We start from the raw sequence: 17,635 nt of genomic DNA on the forward strand, positions 1-17,635 counted from the left end.
ATGGAATGGATAAATGGAGAATGCTAATGGCACACATTGAAATGGGGGCAGAGTAGTTATCTTAGTAGCTTTATCATTAATCTGATGCCATGAGGGATTAATACACTTCATTTTGTAACTTCAATTAATTGGTTTAGTGAATTCCTGCAATTTTCTTGTAGTTAATTTAGATAGTTACTGGAGGCCTTATTGAGCCAAATCAAACTGGCTGCCACGAAGCCTCCCTACATCCTCCTCCCTACTCACAATCTTGCCTAATTTTGTTTTGTTAGCAAATTTGCAAATATAACATGTGTTCCTCAACTAAATTGTTATTATAGATTGGGAATAGCTGGGTCCCAAACACCAATCCGTTTTACCCCATAGATCAATCTGTCATCCTGAAAATGAGCCTTATATTCCCACTGTTACAATAAGATGTCCCACCACAGTTTGATAAATAATATATTGCTGAGGGTACAAAAAAAATCAGATTGTTTTTAAAACCATCTCTAATGACAGATGCTAAATCAATGGTCCAGATTTGGAATCCCTTAATTGGACCTCTTCTATTCAATCTGCTACCCATTCTTGTTATTCTTGCCCAGAATGACCAGCAGTCTGAAACACTTTAAACGTTTACAGGTTGGACCCTGAGGTGAAAGGCAAAGTTCACCTGCAATCTTACAAACCAAGTGCTGTTATATGGGACTGGTATAGATAGGCACTTAATGGTCAGCAAGGAGATAGTTGGTCAAAGGGCATGGATGCCCGATGACTTTAAAAACAGGATCCCTGAAAAGCAGATAATTGGCATTTATATGAGCAGAATAATTCATCACTAAATGTTACCTCAGTTCTATCATCTGGCTGAATATGATTTAGTTACCTGTAACACCTCATCAAACTGGTTGTAGCAATGAAGAGGTGAAACTTCAGCCACAATTGCTTACCTCTGAGCAAACCAATCGTTTTCGGCATCAAAGCCTAAATGAATATATGAGCTTGTCCCTTGGCCTTTACCCAAGATGCTTCATCAGTAGTTCTCCCAGTTCTGAAACATTTTAAAAAATGCCACTTGGGATTCCATTTATGTTAAAGACATGAGATAAGTGGGGGCTGGTGGTATCATCAAAATATGAAACTTCCTCCTTTTGAAAATGACAATGTTTTCTTTCTCCAGCTTTGGAACAGCAGGCGAGGACAGAAACAAAGTGTGCAGGTGCTGGCTTGATTCTTTAATTGTATTATACTATAATGGCAATTCAGTCTCTCTCCCACTCTCTCTCGCAACAGGTCTGCCTGTTATAATAAACAAGGCTGCAGCAAGTTCCCCAACACTGAGGAAGCAACATTAAAGGGCCTGCTTCAGGAGCATTGCCTCTGTTCATTTCATTGGAGAAGAATGGCTGTGAAGAAGCCAAGTGATAAGACATTAACATTTAAACAAACTCAATAAAATCAAAGAAAATTAGATGTAAAGGATCTGACAAATGTGAGCAGCTCAAGGTGGGGACATCTGCATATTTTACAAGAACTGATACTGGAGAGTGTGGAAGCAAAATAAATTGGCTCAGTGGTGCAAGGACTATGTGGTACAAATGGGAGAGATCTATAGAACAGTAAAGTACTAAACAGAAAGACACAATGATGGATGAGGCACGAAATTGGACATCATGGAAACATGAAAACACAAGCAATTTTCTTGAACATACTGGGGCACTGAAAATAGCATCTTAAATACCCTTGCCTAGATATTGGATTGCTCTAAAATGGGAGCACAAGTCTCATAGTCTGGTTAACCCATAACCATTCATGTCAGTGCAGCTCAGATAAGGTTTTGAATTGCAATTGTGATGAAAAAGTCTAGGCTCATATGCAGTGCCCAATGATTCCTTAAGTGGAAAACTGAGCACATCCCAATTACTCTTTTAATTTAGTGAAATGTTCACACTCTCTAGTATCAGTTCATGTAAAGACACCAACCTTTTAAAGGGCTACACCACAGAACTGTTGCCAACATTGGTGCTATTGACTAAACTACATTCAAATGGCCAGAAGAGAGGCAGTGAATAGGGCGCATGCATCCATTTCAATAACCGTGACAGATGGTCCTTCTAGATCAGTGGAGCAGAGAAAGCAAGCCCTCTGAGCCAGAAGCTACTGGGAAGTCACCAGAGGCAGACAAAATATTTACAGGTATCAGATGAACTCTCTTCATCAGTGAGCTCACCCTCTACCCAGAAAAAGTGCAGTAATTCTATGACCTGACAAATTAATCATGATGAGACACAAAGTGCTGGAGGAACTCAGCAGGTCAGGCAGCATCTCTGGAGGATATGGATAGGTGACGTTTTGCGTCGGGACCTTTCCTCAGATTGTAGTGGGGGAGAAAATGCTGGAAAAGAGATGGGTTCTGGGCAGAGCCTGGCAAGGTGGATACAGGTGAGGAAAAGTACTGCGGCACTTTGTGTTCTACTTTGTATTGCCCCCATCTTTTCCTGTTTTTTCTCTCGCACAACAATCAGTCTGAAGAGGGGTCCCAACTCAAATATAGCCCATCCATGTCCTCCAGAGATGCTGCCTGAACTGTTGAGTTCCTCCAATACCGCAGTTCATTGTGTCAACAAATTAATTATGATTGGAACACTTGCGACTCTACCTTTTTTTCTAACACTGCCTCAACTGGACAATCACACCTTTGGACATCAATACAGACATAAATACATATCTCACGATGACAGTATTTCTCCAGTGGAATCTTTTATTTCAAGCATTCAAGAAGATAACATTCCATGAAAATTGGAATTGAAATGACTGGGAAGGTTTTATTAGATGAATCCTCTTATCTGGAATCTTTATTGCCATTTTATTTGTTGAATATACTTGAAAGCAATCAGGCCATGTAATTAAATCTTTGATTTGATTAGTTGTGAAATATTAAGGCAGGTTTTCCATCAACAACTTGAATGAGATGGAAGCGTGAAGAGGGTTATGTAAATCACCCAGCACTCAGATGAAGATCAATCAATGCCAAATATCAATGAAAGGCATCCTTCTCTGCATTCTATTCCTGGAAGATCTCCTCACACTACTTTGATGAAGCATGTGCTGTAAAAGTCATTATTTGGCACTGAGCTGTAAGCGAGGCTTCAACAGAAAGTCAGAGGTGGACTATAATTTATGGAGAGAGAAATTAGGAATTGTGAAGCATAGACGTGCAACCATAACAGAGTAAAATAAGAATTTTGATGCTGCTTTTATAGGAAATTAACTTTGTCTTTTGAAGGTATGAATGTTGAGAAGATAGACACAAAATGCTGGAGTAACTCAGCGGGACAGGCAGCATCTCTGGAGCGAAGGAATGGGTGACGTTTCGGGTCGAGACCCTTCTTCAGACCCTCTTTGATATAAACCAGCATCTGCAGTTCTTTCCTACACTGAATGTTGAGAAATTGGGTTATGCAATATTCCTGTTTGGAAGTTTACAATGGAAAATTATGTTTCTTAGATTAAATTGAAAAAATGCAGGTTTCCTTTCACAATCATACAGTTCGGGAAATGTATCCAAGCACTTCCAGTCAGTATGTCTGCCTTAAAGTATAATTTGTGGGGTGCATTTCTACAGGAATATCTGCAGAAAAATGTTTTGCTGTAGGTACAAGATATGTTAAAGGACCTATTCTCCAAATCTACTCAGTTGGCAAGAGCTCAGGCATCCCATATCCCTTAGCATTTAGAAAGAAAAATAACTCTAAATGCAGGACTGAGAGCTATTCTTCCAATATTAATGAATTAATTTCTCTATTTAAAAAATGTTTGAATTGATATTTTATTAGAAAAGCATTAGGTACATTTTAATACAAAAGATGCTTTTAGTCTTTAATCTCAATAGGCGATTTTGTGGCGATCCTTACACTTTTGTTCATCAGATCAATCAAGTGTGAGAGGGTTGCTTCAAAATAGTAACTCATTGGCTTCTACGCCCAAATTGTGATTTCAGCCATGCTGTTATTTATTTCACTAGGGATGGGATGAAAGAAAGGTGTGAGGAATTCCTGATACAAGAAACAGAAGCAGCTTGTTCTTCCTGGGGTGGGAGATTGCAACCTTCACGTGGTCCGCCCTGTTTCGACGAATGCAATCAACCTGGCGTGCACAATCAAGTAAGATCAAATAGAACAAGTTGTCCTACAACTTTAGGCTGTGCACGCCATACGCAAGAAGAAGCTTGTTCTTAAGATTACATGCTTCCAGCTACTTTGCTACTCATTCTCCATAACAATAATTCCTGTCTAAACTTCTATTGATATCAGCCTTGAAAATACTCACGTGACTGAGCATGCACAGCTCCATGAGGTAGAGAATTTTAGAGATTCATGACCATCTGACCAAAATAAATTTTCCATCCATTGAAGGCAGACCAATTAGCCTGAGATTCTGCACTCTTGTTCTGAATCCTACTGCTAAACTAAACGGTCTCTCAGAATCCCAATCCCTCTCATGATCTAGCATGTCTTAACTGAGGCCATCTCTCATTCTTCCAAATCCTTTGTGTATATAGGGCTTTCTTATCAAATCTATTTTCATAGGTCAATCTCCTCATCATGAAAATCAACCTTGCAAATCTACACAGCATCAAAAAGGCCTGTACAACCTTTACAAACCAGAACTGCACGTTTAACTCAAAATAAAGTATCATAAAATCCTTGTGCTATCTCAGCAATACTTCCAATCCCTCACAACAAAGGTAAGTTATTAAATTGTAATCACATTATTAGATCTATTAACCTGCAGTCTTTTGTTCAGTTAAATGTGATGAGCTTCAATAATGCAAGTGTGTACTTCACACTAAACTGAAGAGTTGACTTCTTCTTTGTGATAATGTACATACTTCACTCCTTCTTTCTGAATTAGCATGTATATGTATACATATTATGCAAACTTAAAATACAAAATATTTCAAAGTGATGCAAATGCCAAGATAAAAAATAAATATATTATAATCCTCTTTTGTAAGACTCTGCACGCAGTTTAAAAATATATTCACACAAGGGTACTTCATATAAAAATATTAAAATTAACTGAAGTGTTACAGACTGTGCATTATTGTTCTGCTTAAATAAACATTTTCACAAAATGAAGTACAACAATCCCTGGATGAAATCCCATTCTAACACAAGCATGATTTTGATTCCTGTACGAGGTACGCAAGTATATGCCAGCTCTATATTAGATTTAAAATAATTCATATCCGTTAAGAAGCACCATCACTGACACTTATTCCTCTTGCGGATAACTTATGGGGGAGATTTTGCAGCCTGTGTTTCGGCCCTGCGTTTAGCAAGTCTGGAACTGGAGGGTGGAGAAAGTCGCATGGAACAAACAGTCTTGATGATGACTTCCTGCTCTCCTTGCATCTCCTCATCCTGCTGTGAGAGTTGCCTGTTGAAGGCAATGGCTTCTGCAGCAAAATGAGTCAGGTCCTTTGTGCTGTTATTCCTAGGGAAGAAACAAGCCAGTCACTTAAAACTGTCCATAGATTATTGCACAATACTGTTACAGTTGCACTATGTGATCTTAACACACGCAAGTAAAAGCTTTATTGATTAAAGGATATTACTACACAAATGATGTTAGGAATATTATCCTATCATAAGATATTTTTACGAGCCTATATGGACGATATAACAACACTAACAACAACTATCCCCTGCACCAAGAGACTTCTGGAAAAACTTCATCAAAACATCACATGGGCAAGGATGAAGATTAAACCCAGCAAGTGCAGAAGCATCTCCATTGTTAAAGATCAAGTCAAGGATCAAAGATTTCATATTGACGGAATACCTGTTCCAACTTTTTCAGAAATGCCAGTGAAGAGTTTGGGCCGATGGTATGATGCAAAGCTCAAGGACACCAAGCAGTTTGAACAACTGAAAAAGGATACCATCATGCACATAGCTCTCATCAACAAGACCTTGCTACCAGAAAACTCAAGCTGTGGTGCTTCCAATTTGGAATACTACCAAGAATCATGTGGCCTTTAACTATGTATGAAATCCCTATCAACAAAGTGGAAAATCTGGAAAGAAAGATCAGCAGACATGTGATGCAGTGGCTTGGACTTCCGCGATGCTTAAGTGCTGTCGGACTGTACGGGAGTGGCAAATTGGAATTACCCATTGCAGGACTTGTGGAAGAGTTCAAATGCACTAAAGCAAGGTTGGTCATGACCTTCACTGAATCTGAAGATACTGTTATTCGAACAGCGGCCCCCCGTGTAGCAACGGGGAGGAAGTGGACCCCATCTGAAGCCATTCAGAGTGCTAAGTCTGCTCTTCATTTCAGGGATGTGGTTGGCCAAGTCCAACATGGGAGAGCCGGGCTTGGGCTTGTCCCAAAAGCTCCTCAATGGCACAAGGCAACATCAGTGCAGAAAAGACAGCTCGTGGTGGAGGAGGTGAGAAGACGGGAGGAGGCAGAGCGACACGCCAAGACCGTCTCAATGGTCAAGCAGGGCCAATGGACTAACTGGGAGAGCCTGGAAAAGAGGAAACTCAGTTGGCGTGACATCTGGCAAATGGAAGGATCTCGGCTAAGTTTTGTCATCAGAGCCACTTATGATGTTCTACCATCACCCCAGAACCTGAAGTAGTGGTTCGGAGAAGACCCCGCTTGCTCCCTTTGCCAAGCACCTGCATCACTAAGGCACATTTTAACAGGATGCACTATGAGCCTCGGCCAAGTTCATTACACTTGGCGGCATAACCAAGTTCTCAGACAGCTGTCATCAATCCTTGAACAGAGGCGAACGATCACAAATGCTTCCCCACCAACATTGGCAGGAAATGTCTACTTCACAACATTTGTACCAGCAGGCCAACCTCCAGAGCACCAGATAACATCAATGGATGCAAGCATTCTGCAGCCTGCTCGGGATTGGAAAATGGAAGTGGATTTAGAAAAAAGGTTTGTGTTTCCCCCAGACATTGTGGCTACAACACTCCGGCCAGACATGGTCCTGTGGTCTACAACAGCCAAGTTGGCATACGTTGTGGAATTGACAGTTCCATGGGAAGATGGTGTTGAAGAAGCTTATGCGAGGAAAAAGACCAAGTACTCTGAACTGGCAACTGAAGCTTCCCAGAATGGCTGGAAGACCAAGATTTTCCCTGTCGAAGTGGGATGCAGGGGATTTGTTGCTACATCTATGACCAGGCTATTAAAGAAAATGGGGGTGAGGGGTCGCTCCCTCCAACAAGCAATCAAATCATTATCAAATTCTACAGAAAAAAGCAGCAATTGGATTTGGATCAAAAGGAGAGACCACAATTGGGCTGCAAGATGAAGACAGGAGGGTATGGAATTGAGGGGGATGTAACTGGGACGCCAGGTATCACCGTTGAGCCCTTTGGAAATTTTGTGGGCTTATCAATGAAACGTTAAAGAAGGAGGGTGCCCACCTGATGATCCCGATGACGTACCTACCCTACCTTTCACCACTCCAATCCCACTACAAATATCAAGAGTGCCGATTTGCTACAGGGATTGAAACATCAAGTCCTATTAGTTCTACTATCATTAAATATTTTTACACGGCCCTGTCAATTTTCATTTATGCAATTATGCAATCAGAAAATCAGAAATCTGCTACAATGAGTGTGGAGTCAGAGAAAATACAAGTTCCATAAAAGATGCAAGTAAGTTTGAGGTAAAGATGATGCAAAACCAAAAAAGATCATTGGTATTTCAAATAGCTACTTTCTTATTATTCATTCAGGCTTATTATCCATTCCTCGTGTCTCTGAGACTGATGAGGCAGTTCTGAGTCAACCAGACCAGTGAGTTTGCAGTCAATTACATATAGGCTGCTGCTTTGAAGGGTATTGATGAACCAGATACAATTTTTTTAACAACCCAATACTGGCAAGCTATTAATTCCAAACGTATTCAAATTCTCAACTGTTCTGGAGATTCAAACCCATGTCACTCGACCAACAACCCAGGTCTTTGGTTGCTAGCACGACAATTTAGTTATTGTGCTGGGGTACCCTATGAAAGCCAGACATGAAAAACATCCTCTTGCTGTACGGAGATAAACCAAGCAGAATTAAACACCAAGTTGAATTAAATATAAGGTTTCGACTGATGAAAAAGGCTGCCAACAACGAAAAATCTTCAAACTAAACATGCTATTTTTCAAAGAAGAAGTGCTAAACACCAGGACGTTTCAGTAAATTAGAAGCATGCCTAAACGGTTGCCAACAAAGATACAAAGTGGTGGTATAACTCAGCGGGTCAGGTAGCATCTCTGGAGAACATGGATAAGCGTCGGTTTGGGTTAGGTCCCTTCCTCAGACTGACATCGGCGCTGTCTCTTCCGATGGCAAGGGCGTCACGGATCTCGGCCTTGTGATGGAACGGCCTTCGGAGCAATCCAGCGGTGAAGCCTCGGGAACACGACTGGGTCAAGGAGAGTCGGTGGAGGGTCTGGTCAGGAGGCAGGCAAGTTTGTGATCCTTGGTGGTGGTCAGATAAGTGATAAAGCAATGATTGAAGGTGTGGATCTGGTAGAGGATGAAATGACGCACTGTCCCGGTCAGCAGGTATCAGTGTATGGCGGAGAATGCAGTGCACGGAGGGAGAACTATTGCGAGAAACAGTGGATGGTGTGCTGGTACCCAAGACCCAAGTTGGGCCTGAACTGGGAGGCCTTGAAATGGAGTTGGAAGTCACATGGCACAAGGCCAGTGCTTACTGCGAGATGGCGCCCCGCCACAGAAGCAGATCTACAGACTCGCATTACCATCGCTCCACACTCTTAAATCTGTATTCCTACAGCAACATTTCTTACTTTAACTATGATCTTCTTAAACGCCTTTTAGATCTGTCCTTACTTCGACTCCCGGCACGGGAAAACCAACCACAGCCTCTGCCTACAGCCTCTGTTATTTCTATCTTTTTTAAAATCATTTTTAGTTAGTCTAAAGTTTTTTGTTGGGGGAAACTTTAACTTTTCTATGTGGGGGAGGGGGGCAGGGTAAGGGGGAAACCGTTTCCCAGTCTCTTCCCGGCGGGGACGCGACTATTTCTCCGAGTCGCGTCCTCGCCCCCCAACTCGCGGCCTACCAGCTGGATCGGAGCGGCCTTTCCTGCCGGGGACTGGGAACCGGACCGGGGCTGCTACAGCGGCGGCGCAGGGCTGGAGTCACCGCGGAGCGGGCGATACCTACCCGGGTCGCCGTTTGGAGCTCCGAAGCGTTGAGCCGCTGCTCCAACATCGTGGAGCTCTGGTGCGGAGAGCTTCCAACGCGGGAGGCGCTGACCGTCATCGTGGAGTCCTGGGGCGCCTTGCAGAGGGTCTCCAGCAGCAGTATCCACCCGGCGCGGCCTGCGGACTTTGGAAGCCGCCGACTCCGGTAGGAGGGGGCCGACTCTGTGTCCACGCCGCTGCGGATGTCCCGCAGCCCCGACGTCGGACTTACAACACCCCAGCGAGCGGTCCTGAACATCGGGCCGCCCGTAGCTGCAACTGCGGAGGGCACGGGGAGGCCCTGACCACGGGGAACAATGGAGGAAGAGACTGACTTTGGTGCCTTCCCACACAGTGGGAAACTTTGATTCTGCTGTGTGGGGATGTTTCATGTCAAACCCTATAGTGTGTTGTGTCCCTTATTTTTATTGTATGGCTGTATGGGAATTTCATTTCACTGTGCCATCTGGCACATGTGATGAATAAATCTATCTTGTACCTTGTATCTCTTTGATGTCCCTCATTACTATCCTTGACCGGACTTAGCTGGCTTTACCTTGCACTAAACGTTATTCCGTTATAATGTAAATGGATTGATTGTAATCATGTATTGTCTTTCTGCTGACTGGTTAACATGCAACAAAAAGCTTTTCAATGTACACATCACAATAAACTAAACTGAACTGAGTAAACACAAGTGCAGGTCAGAATAAGGTTGAAGAGCAAGAGAACAGCAGGAATTACAGAGAGGGAGTAGTGAGAGGCTCTCAAAGAACGCCTGTCAGAAAGAGGAGGAGAACTTCTTCAAAGTAGGCATATCTTGAGGAAATTTTGCAGTGGAGCAGTAAAATGTAGACACAAGGAACCTTGGATGGTGGTTTACCAAAAAAGACACAAAGTGCTGGAGTAACTCAGTGGGTTAGGCTGCGTCCCTGGATGGAATGGTCCCAACCTGAATCGTCACCTATTCATGTTCTTCAGAGATGCTGCCTGAAATGTCGAGTTACTTCAGCACTTTGTGAAAATGAGCAACCATGCAGGATGTAAACACAAGGAACTGCAGATGCTAGTTTACAAAAAAAAACCACAAAGACTGACAAAATTACCACAAACAACTACAACTGTAATTTTGCTTACATGCTATGTGAAATATGTACAGATAAATTTAAATAAGAGGGCTGAGAAAATGCAAAACCACTTGATAAAATACATAAATAAAGTAAAGCATGCAAGCAAAATTGTAAGACAAACATATACATGAACGGAATTAGTATAGTTAAAGACACCGTCAAGAATGCTCGATGCACGATGCCTACGATATAATACTCCATCTGCTGGGAAACCGGAGTAACCCCTTCCGTGCTTCCATCTTTCTCAAATAGTAGATTGAATGCTGCATTAATGTTTGGTTTGCAATGAAATAGTAGTTTAATCCCATATCGTCTAACAATATAGAACTATATAAACTCTGTGTCTGAGAACATTATATGAAACTTTACGGTGCTCTGGCCATTTCGGACTTGAATGATGGTCACATTTTGAATCCATGGATGTGGGTTCAAGTGATAGAAGCAGTGCAAAGCACTATGAGGATTATTCCTATCTGAGTTAATGAGAGAATAGATCACTACTTGCCTCTGCAGAAGTTGTGGTGTGGGCAGGCGTCTTTCTGGGGCATTCTACAATGAAATACATAAAACGAGGATGAATAATTTGTTTTCCTTACAAAAGCTTTCTTCAAAATAGCTTAAAAACAAATAAGACTTGAACTATTGAGTGCAGAATTTTAGTATCATACAGGTAAAATATATTAGATTTGGTATATTTATCTACTGAATAATGAAAAAGATACACTTCCAAAAACAGCCTGAGATGGTTTCTCAAATTCTGTTAAGCTTATGGGTAAGTACAGTAGAACACAAATATAGTAATTAATTGATGATCACAGTAATCAAAAGTAGTCGCATGATCATTAATATTTTCTGACATCAACAAATGTTTTAATTGTAAAACGACTAAATGATTTTTTTTAAATTAAACGCTTTTTAATGGCAACGGACTTTTTGTTTCACTACAGGAATGGCTAAAAGATGAAAAGACTAGAATTTATGTATTAGCTGCCGCAAGCTCAGGACATGCCAAAGTGATTTGCCACCATTAATTACTGCAGTGCTGTAGAACAGCCGACAACCAAAATGCATATTGAGTCTCAGAAACAGCATATCATCTGTCCTAGTAATGTTGACTGAGGGATATTATTAGTCCAAAGACTGGGGATCTTTTATTTGCGTTGAAATAATGCAATGGTATCTTGTATAACTATTATCTCACCACTCATACTTTCTTAAATGTCAAATTACAAGTTATCGAAAAGTGTGGTTTCTATGCGAGATCAGGGTGTTGTGTTCATTCGGCAACAAACAATCGCCCACATATTAAAAGGTTTTGCATTTTGTGAAATAGTAAACATTAAATCTTGGTTATTTGTTAACTTACTAGCCTTTTAGTTGTCTTTAACTGTGATGTTACCAAAAATCACAATGAAATCAAACACTATGCAATCCTCCGATGCATATTTTACTGACCAGATTGCAAAAGTTAAATGCAGTGTCAGCAAACTCTTTTCAACACAATGTTTTTTTTCCTTTATACTTACCCCCTGCACCCATGAATGTTGAAGAACTTGTGCTGCACCGAGTCTATCCTTCGCATCACGAACCAACAACTTGCAAATCAAATCCTTGGCGTCATTAGAAATGTGTGCCCAGTCCTTTTCTGGGAAGTCATATTTGCCTTCCTGTATACTCTCAAATAATATATTCTGGTGGGAAGGAACATCATTATGATCTCAGTATTATATATGCTACCAGCTATAATTTAAAGTTTGAACACCCAAGAATCTACATCCAAAGAATTTAATCTCAGTTTGATTTAAATTTTTTATTTTACTAAAACTGTTACTATTTCTGATATTGTTGCTGTAATTTTCATAATTTCAGAGAATCTGTTCAATGTATTTCTTATATGCTTTCTTGGGATATTGTTTTGTTTTTTCTTTGCTTAAACATCCAAAATTTGAAAACCGAATAGACGGAAGCGCTGATAGGTTAAAACATTGAGTGAGCATAAACTTTGAGAAAATCATAGGGGCAATCCAATGAATTTATAACAAGAAATATTTTGTCTTTGCACATGAGCTCTGTTCAAGAATCTCAGGTTCCAAACTAGTGAAGAACATGGTGGGAAATATAGCCTATTGTGAACTTTGTGTTGTTAAAACAAGGACTCGTATCATTAGAAGAAAGGAGACTGCAGTTCTAACCAAGCCAACAGAAAATGGAGAGAGAAAGATAGTTTTGAGGTATCCAACAAGGGGAAGGTGCGAGGAAAAGCCCTCGAGTGTACAGAGTTGTTGTTGAATTAACTAAAGATGAGGAGACTTAGGGAATGAAAGACATTTGCCACAATATCCTGTCATCATGCAGCTCAATCATGGTCAACTCCGGGAACACAAAATACTATAATTAAATGATGGTATTAATCTAATTACCATCATTGGGATTGCTTACTGGAACACAGTGATATCTGTACTATTCAACCCAAAAGGAAAACATTAATATCAGTTTTAGCCCCTTTCTGTAATAATGGCCTGGTTCAATCTTCATCAACATTTTTTTTTTTCTTTTACACATAAACCTTGCTCTTAACAAACTTGACAAATAATCACCTACAGATCTAATGTATTGCCTTACCTGACAAGCCCTACAGGCCTCTCCTCTGTCCCAACCGCAGTCGGTTCCACAATTCCCCACAAAGGGTGGGTTTCCACTCAGCATGATGTACAAAATTACCCCAAGACTCCACAAATCGCAACGCTTATCATAAAATGATGCTTCCTCTGTAAATGTCTCAACCACTTCAGGAGCCATGTATTCCACAGAACCACACTAGGGACATATTAGTAGTCATTAAAAGTTAAACAACAAAATAATTAAGCATCAATTTTTATAATATCAGTAACCAAACTACATTTGTATTTTGCCTGCTTGAAACTATATATATATATATATATATTTTTTTTTTTTTTTTGAAATACCAAAACACTTGTCATATGGATAAGTAGGATCATATATAAAGTTGTTTAATACTTTATAATATATCTTGTAAACAAAGTTTGCAAAACCAATATCTTAACAGAGCTGTATTTGATTTATCAAAAGAATACAATTTCTCCCAGATTTGGCAAATATAATTCAATCATGCATGAATCAGCACCGCAGGGCATTTCAACAGAATGGATTCAGAGAGAAAAATGTGTTTTGCATTCAAAAGAAAACAGTATAAATATAGCCTTGTTTCAATGAACTTTAGAACTATTTACCAAATACCACTGCAAGGCAAAAAGCTGATTCTTCTACTGGAAGCTCTTAGATTAGGAGCTGAGAAAAAGTTACCACTGATGACAAAACTAAGTTTAGTCATCAGTGGGTGAATGAAAGGTGGTACTTGTTCATCACACCTCTACCTAGACACATCCTATGAGCGTTTCAGGTGGAGATTGCGAAAGACCCAAAGCAGATTAATTTTTTCAAAAGAGAATCTAAGATCCATGTGAACAGTGATGAATGGATTTAATCGATTAAACTGAAGAATCCTCACCAGACGCCAAGAAGAAATTGCAAGCTAAAATAGTTAATTTAATGTCAAAATATGTATGAAAAGTTAAAAAGAGAGAAAGTGCTGATTTAAAAAGATTAAAGTGAACAGAAAAGTAAAGCAGCCTAGACAATTCTAAACATCTCTTAATTATGTGTGAAGGAAAGAGATGCCACGTATAAAACATACAGAGCAAGACCAACTGTTTGGAACGAATTAACAATCAGTATATTGAAATTATATTTGTTCTCAAAGGAACAAGAATCGAATATTTGGCATATTTATTGGTTAGGATAGCAATTTCACACTATTCCAACGATTCAAGGGCAACTCGCTTGTTGATATACTGTTCTAGCAAAGTTTTTCTCAGTGACGGGCAGTCAGATAACAATTCCACATACACATATCCCTGCTGAAAGTCATTGTCTCATTTACTTTTCACTATGAGGCCACAGATACCATTTGTTTTACCATCGTCTTGAACACATCTCATTTCTGACAGCGAGTATAGTAACATTTTCAGTGTGGTGGTAGAATCATTCGTCTTAGTCACTAGACATCATTTAATCATACAATCCGAATCAGTCATACATCACAGAAACAGGCTCTTCACCCCAACTCATCCCTGCTGATTAAGATACCCATCTATGCAAGTCCCATTTGCCTGCATGTGACCCATACCTATCCCACTGACGCATTTGTTCAAATGTCTTTTAAATGTTGTTATTGTACTAGCCTCCTTTTGCCAGTTTGTTCCATATTTTTGTCAACCCTCAGAATGGAGAAAGTTGTTGGACGTTCCTATTCAATCTTTCTCCTTAAACCTATGCCTTCTCAATTCCCCAACCTGGGAAAAAAGCAGTGTGCATTCACCCTATGCCTCTCATGATTTTATACCCCTTATAAGATCACCACTACATCTCCTACACTCCTAAGAATAAAGTCCCAGCTTTCCCAACCTCTCCCTATAGCTTAGTCCCTCCAGTTCTGGAAAAACATGGTCATAAATCTTTTCTGCACTCTTTCCCGTTTTAATGGCATCTTTCCTATAGCAGGGTGACCAAAACTGAGCACAATACTCCAGGTGCAGCCGCACCAATGCTTTGCATAACTGCAACATAACATGCAAAATGCTCTACTCACTGTTGAAGGTCAACATGCCACAAGCCTTCTTCACTACTCTGTTCACCTGCGGCACCATTATCATGGAATTATGTACTTGTTCCCCAGCACTTTTCTACAGCACTCCCAAAGGCCCATCCATGTGAAATTCCTACGCTCGTTTTGGCAAAATGCCATTTATCCGAATTGAAACTCATTTGCCATTTCCCGGCTCATCTACCTTGCTGATCAAGATCCTACTCTAATTCTTGATAACCTTCTTCGCAGTCTACGATACCACCTATTTTAGTTTTATTTACAAACTGACTAACTCTGCTCATCCAAAAATGACTAACTTAATATGCTCATCCAAATTGTTAATAATAGATGACAGCATATACATGTTACACATTTCCCCAGTTTCAAATGTGAATGAGTCTTGAGTGCTTTTACAAGGAAATATTTGACATTATTTTAAAAATGCTGCAATCCTTTATAAGGTTATAGAGAATGTGCCACTATGACTGTAGAAATATCAATAAACTCTCTAGACTGAGGGCCAGATTATAAGCAGAAAGTGTAATCATATTTACTTACCGGAGTCATCAACTCAGGAGTGGTTATAGGCGTACATGCACTGCTTAACTTCACACCACTACCAAGATCAAAGTCACAAATCTTCACCGGGGATATCTGTGAATATGCAGAGAAAAGGAGAGTTTCAGTTTACTGCTTCGAATCTAATTGTCAAATTGGTATCGCTCTTAGAAGGAATTGAGAATGACTTGTTTTTTTAAATTCAAGCAGCAGGAAAGATGCAAATTTTAGCTCAGATCAGCGCAGCCTACTGAAAAGGGAGATCTCACACCAGCACCACTACCCTCCCCATTCTGCAACAGGAACCTGGTTGAGGGTTCACCCCTCCACTGATGCTCCCACAACCATGAAATGGTTAAACTGGTCTCATCATCGCATGGCTCCTTGTAGAGTGCATCACCAAGGTATTGTTTATTGGCTATCTGCAAGGGCTGGTCTTAGGCGGTCTGGAGCAAACAGTGGGAATAGTCATCAATTGTACATGCGGATCAGGCTGCATCCTGGCCGGCACAGCGAGTACAGGCATTTGTGAGGACATTAAATGGCTGCCACATGCTTGCAGATGGTCGAATCCAATTGGCGTTGTAATCAGTGATAGAAGCTGGGAAGCTGAAGGGTTTGAGGGTGGATGAGTCACCTGGACCAGATGGATTACACCCCAAGGTTTTGAAAGAGTAGCTGTAGTGATTGTAGAGGCATTCATAATGATCTCTAAAAATTACTATGGTCAGGAATGGGTCCAAAGAGAAAGCCTTTGATAAGATGCCACACAGGAGGCTGCTAAGGAAGATGAGAGCCCATGGTATCAATGGGCAGATACTAACATGGATATCAGGTTGGCTGGATGGCAGAAGGCAAAGACTGGCTATAAAGGAGACTTTTTCTGGTTGGCTGCCGGTGACGAGCGGAGTTCCGCAGGCCTCAGTGCTGGGGCCGCTGCTCTCCACGTATATTAATGAATTGGACGAGGGGATTGAAGGCTTAGTGGCAATGTTTGCGGATGATACGAAAATAGGTGGAGGGGCAGGTAGTGTAGAGAAAGCGGGGACTCTGCAGAAGAACTTGGATAAATTGGGAGAGTGGCAGATGGAATATAGCATAGCAAAGTGTGGAGTCATCCATTTTGGTAGTAGGAATAAAGGCATAGATTATTTTCTAAATGGGGAGAGAGTACAGAAATCAGATGTGCAAAGGGACTTGGAAGTGTTGGTGCAGGATTTCCAAAAAGTTAATCTGCAAGTCGAATCGGTAGTAAAGAAAGCAAACGCAATGCTAGCATTTATTTTGAGAGGGCTTGTAAACAAAAGCAGGGATGTAATGCTGAGGCACTATAGGGCTCTGGTCATGCTGCATTTGGACTATTGTGAGCAATTTTGGGCACCATATCTGAGGAAGGATGTGCTGGCTCTGGAGAGGGTCCAGAAGAAGTATAGAAGAATGATCCCAGGAATGAGCTTGTTACCATAGAGAGCCATGAGGCCAAGCAGACAGTTTAAGACCATAAGACATAGAAGCAGAATTAGGCCAAGTACTCACTCAATTATAAAAAGAGTGATCTTGGATCCCCACAGTGCATATAAAAATCTATCGTTGAAGATCTTTCAGTCACATTATAAAAAATAAGTGAATCAATGAAAGTTTACATATTCCTACCTCTGGCTTCAGAGCAAACAAGGTTGACAAAAATGAAGAGACCACAGAACACATCACCCCCCAAAACATATTATGTACATGCAAAACTCAAATGGATGGAGATACTCATTGGGTCAAGCAGTTTGCTTTAATCAATATCTTCAGCATACATCAGTTGTGAAAATGAGTCACAAGGAGCGGAATATTCATGAATTTGAGAATACTGCACAAGCAGCTGGCTCAGCTTTCCAGCAGCTTTCAGTGATGAAACCAAACGTGCAGCATGGACCTTTTTGAAACGCATCCAGTATGATACCATGTCATACATTTAAAACGGGTACAACAGACATTTTACCTGTTCTGCAAATTCGCACAGGATGTTCTCTGGCTTCAGATCTCTGTGCGCAATACCTT

The 17,635-nt window shown here is 40.7% G+C and overlaps 1 protein-coding gene across 2 annotated transcripts in view; it reads right to left on the reverse strand.

Annotated features, from left to right (window-relative positions):
* Positions 1–2,729: 2,729 nt before the first annotated feature.
* The window catches only part of mknk1 (MAPK interacting serine/threonine kinase 1), a 40,958-nt gene continuing 26,052 nt past the window's right edge, over positions 2,730–17,635 (reverse strand). For both annotated transcript variants that reach the window (XM_033028793.1, XM_033028794.1), the window contains 6 exons: positions 17,577–17,632; positions 15,590–15,685; positions 12,988–13,182; positions 11,892–12,056; positions 10,871–10,914; positions 2,730–5,481 (listed from right to left, as the gene is read on the reverse strand). In XM_033028793.1, the coding sequence (XP_032884684.1) occupies positions 5,280–5,481; positions 10,871–10,914; positions 11,892–12,056; positions 12,988–13,182; positions 15,590–15,685; positions 17,577–17,632 (758 nt within the window). In that variant the 3' untranslated portion in view covers positions 2,730–5,279. The remainder of the gene's footprint in view (positions 5,482–10,870; positions 10,915–11,891; positions 12,057–12,987; positions 13,183–15,589; positions 15,686–17,576; positions 17,633–17,635) is intronic.

Source organism: Amblyraja radiata, chromosome 10, assembly GCF_010909765.2.
Source record: "Amblyraja radiata isolate CabotCenter1 chromosome 10, sAmbRad1.1.pri, whole genome shotgun sequence".
NCBI classification, from domain to species: Eukaryota; Metazoa; Chordata; class Chondrichthyes; order Rajiformes; family Rajidae; genus Amblyraja; species Amblyraja radiata.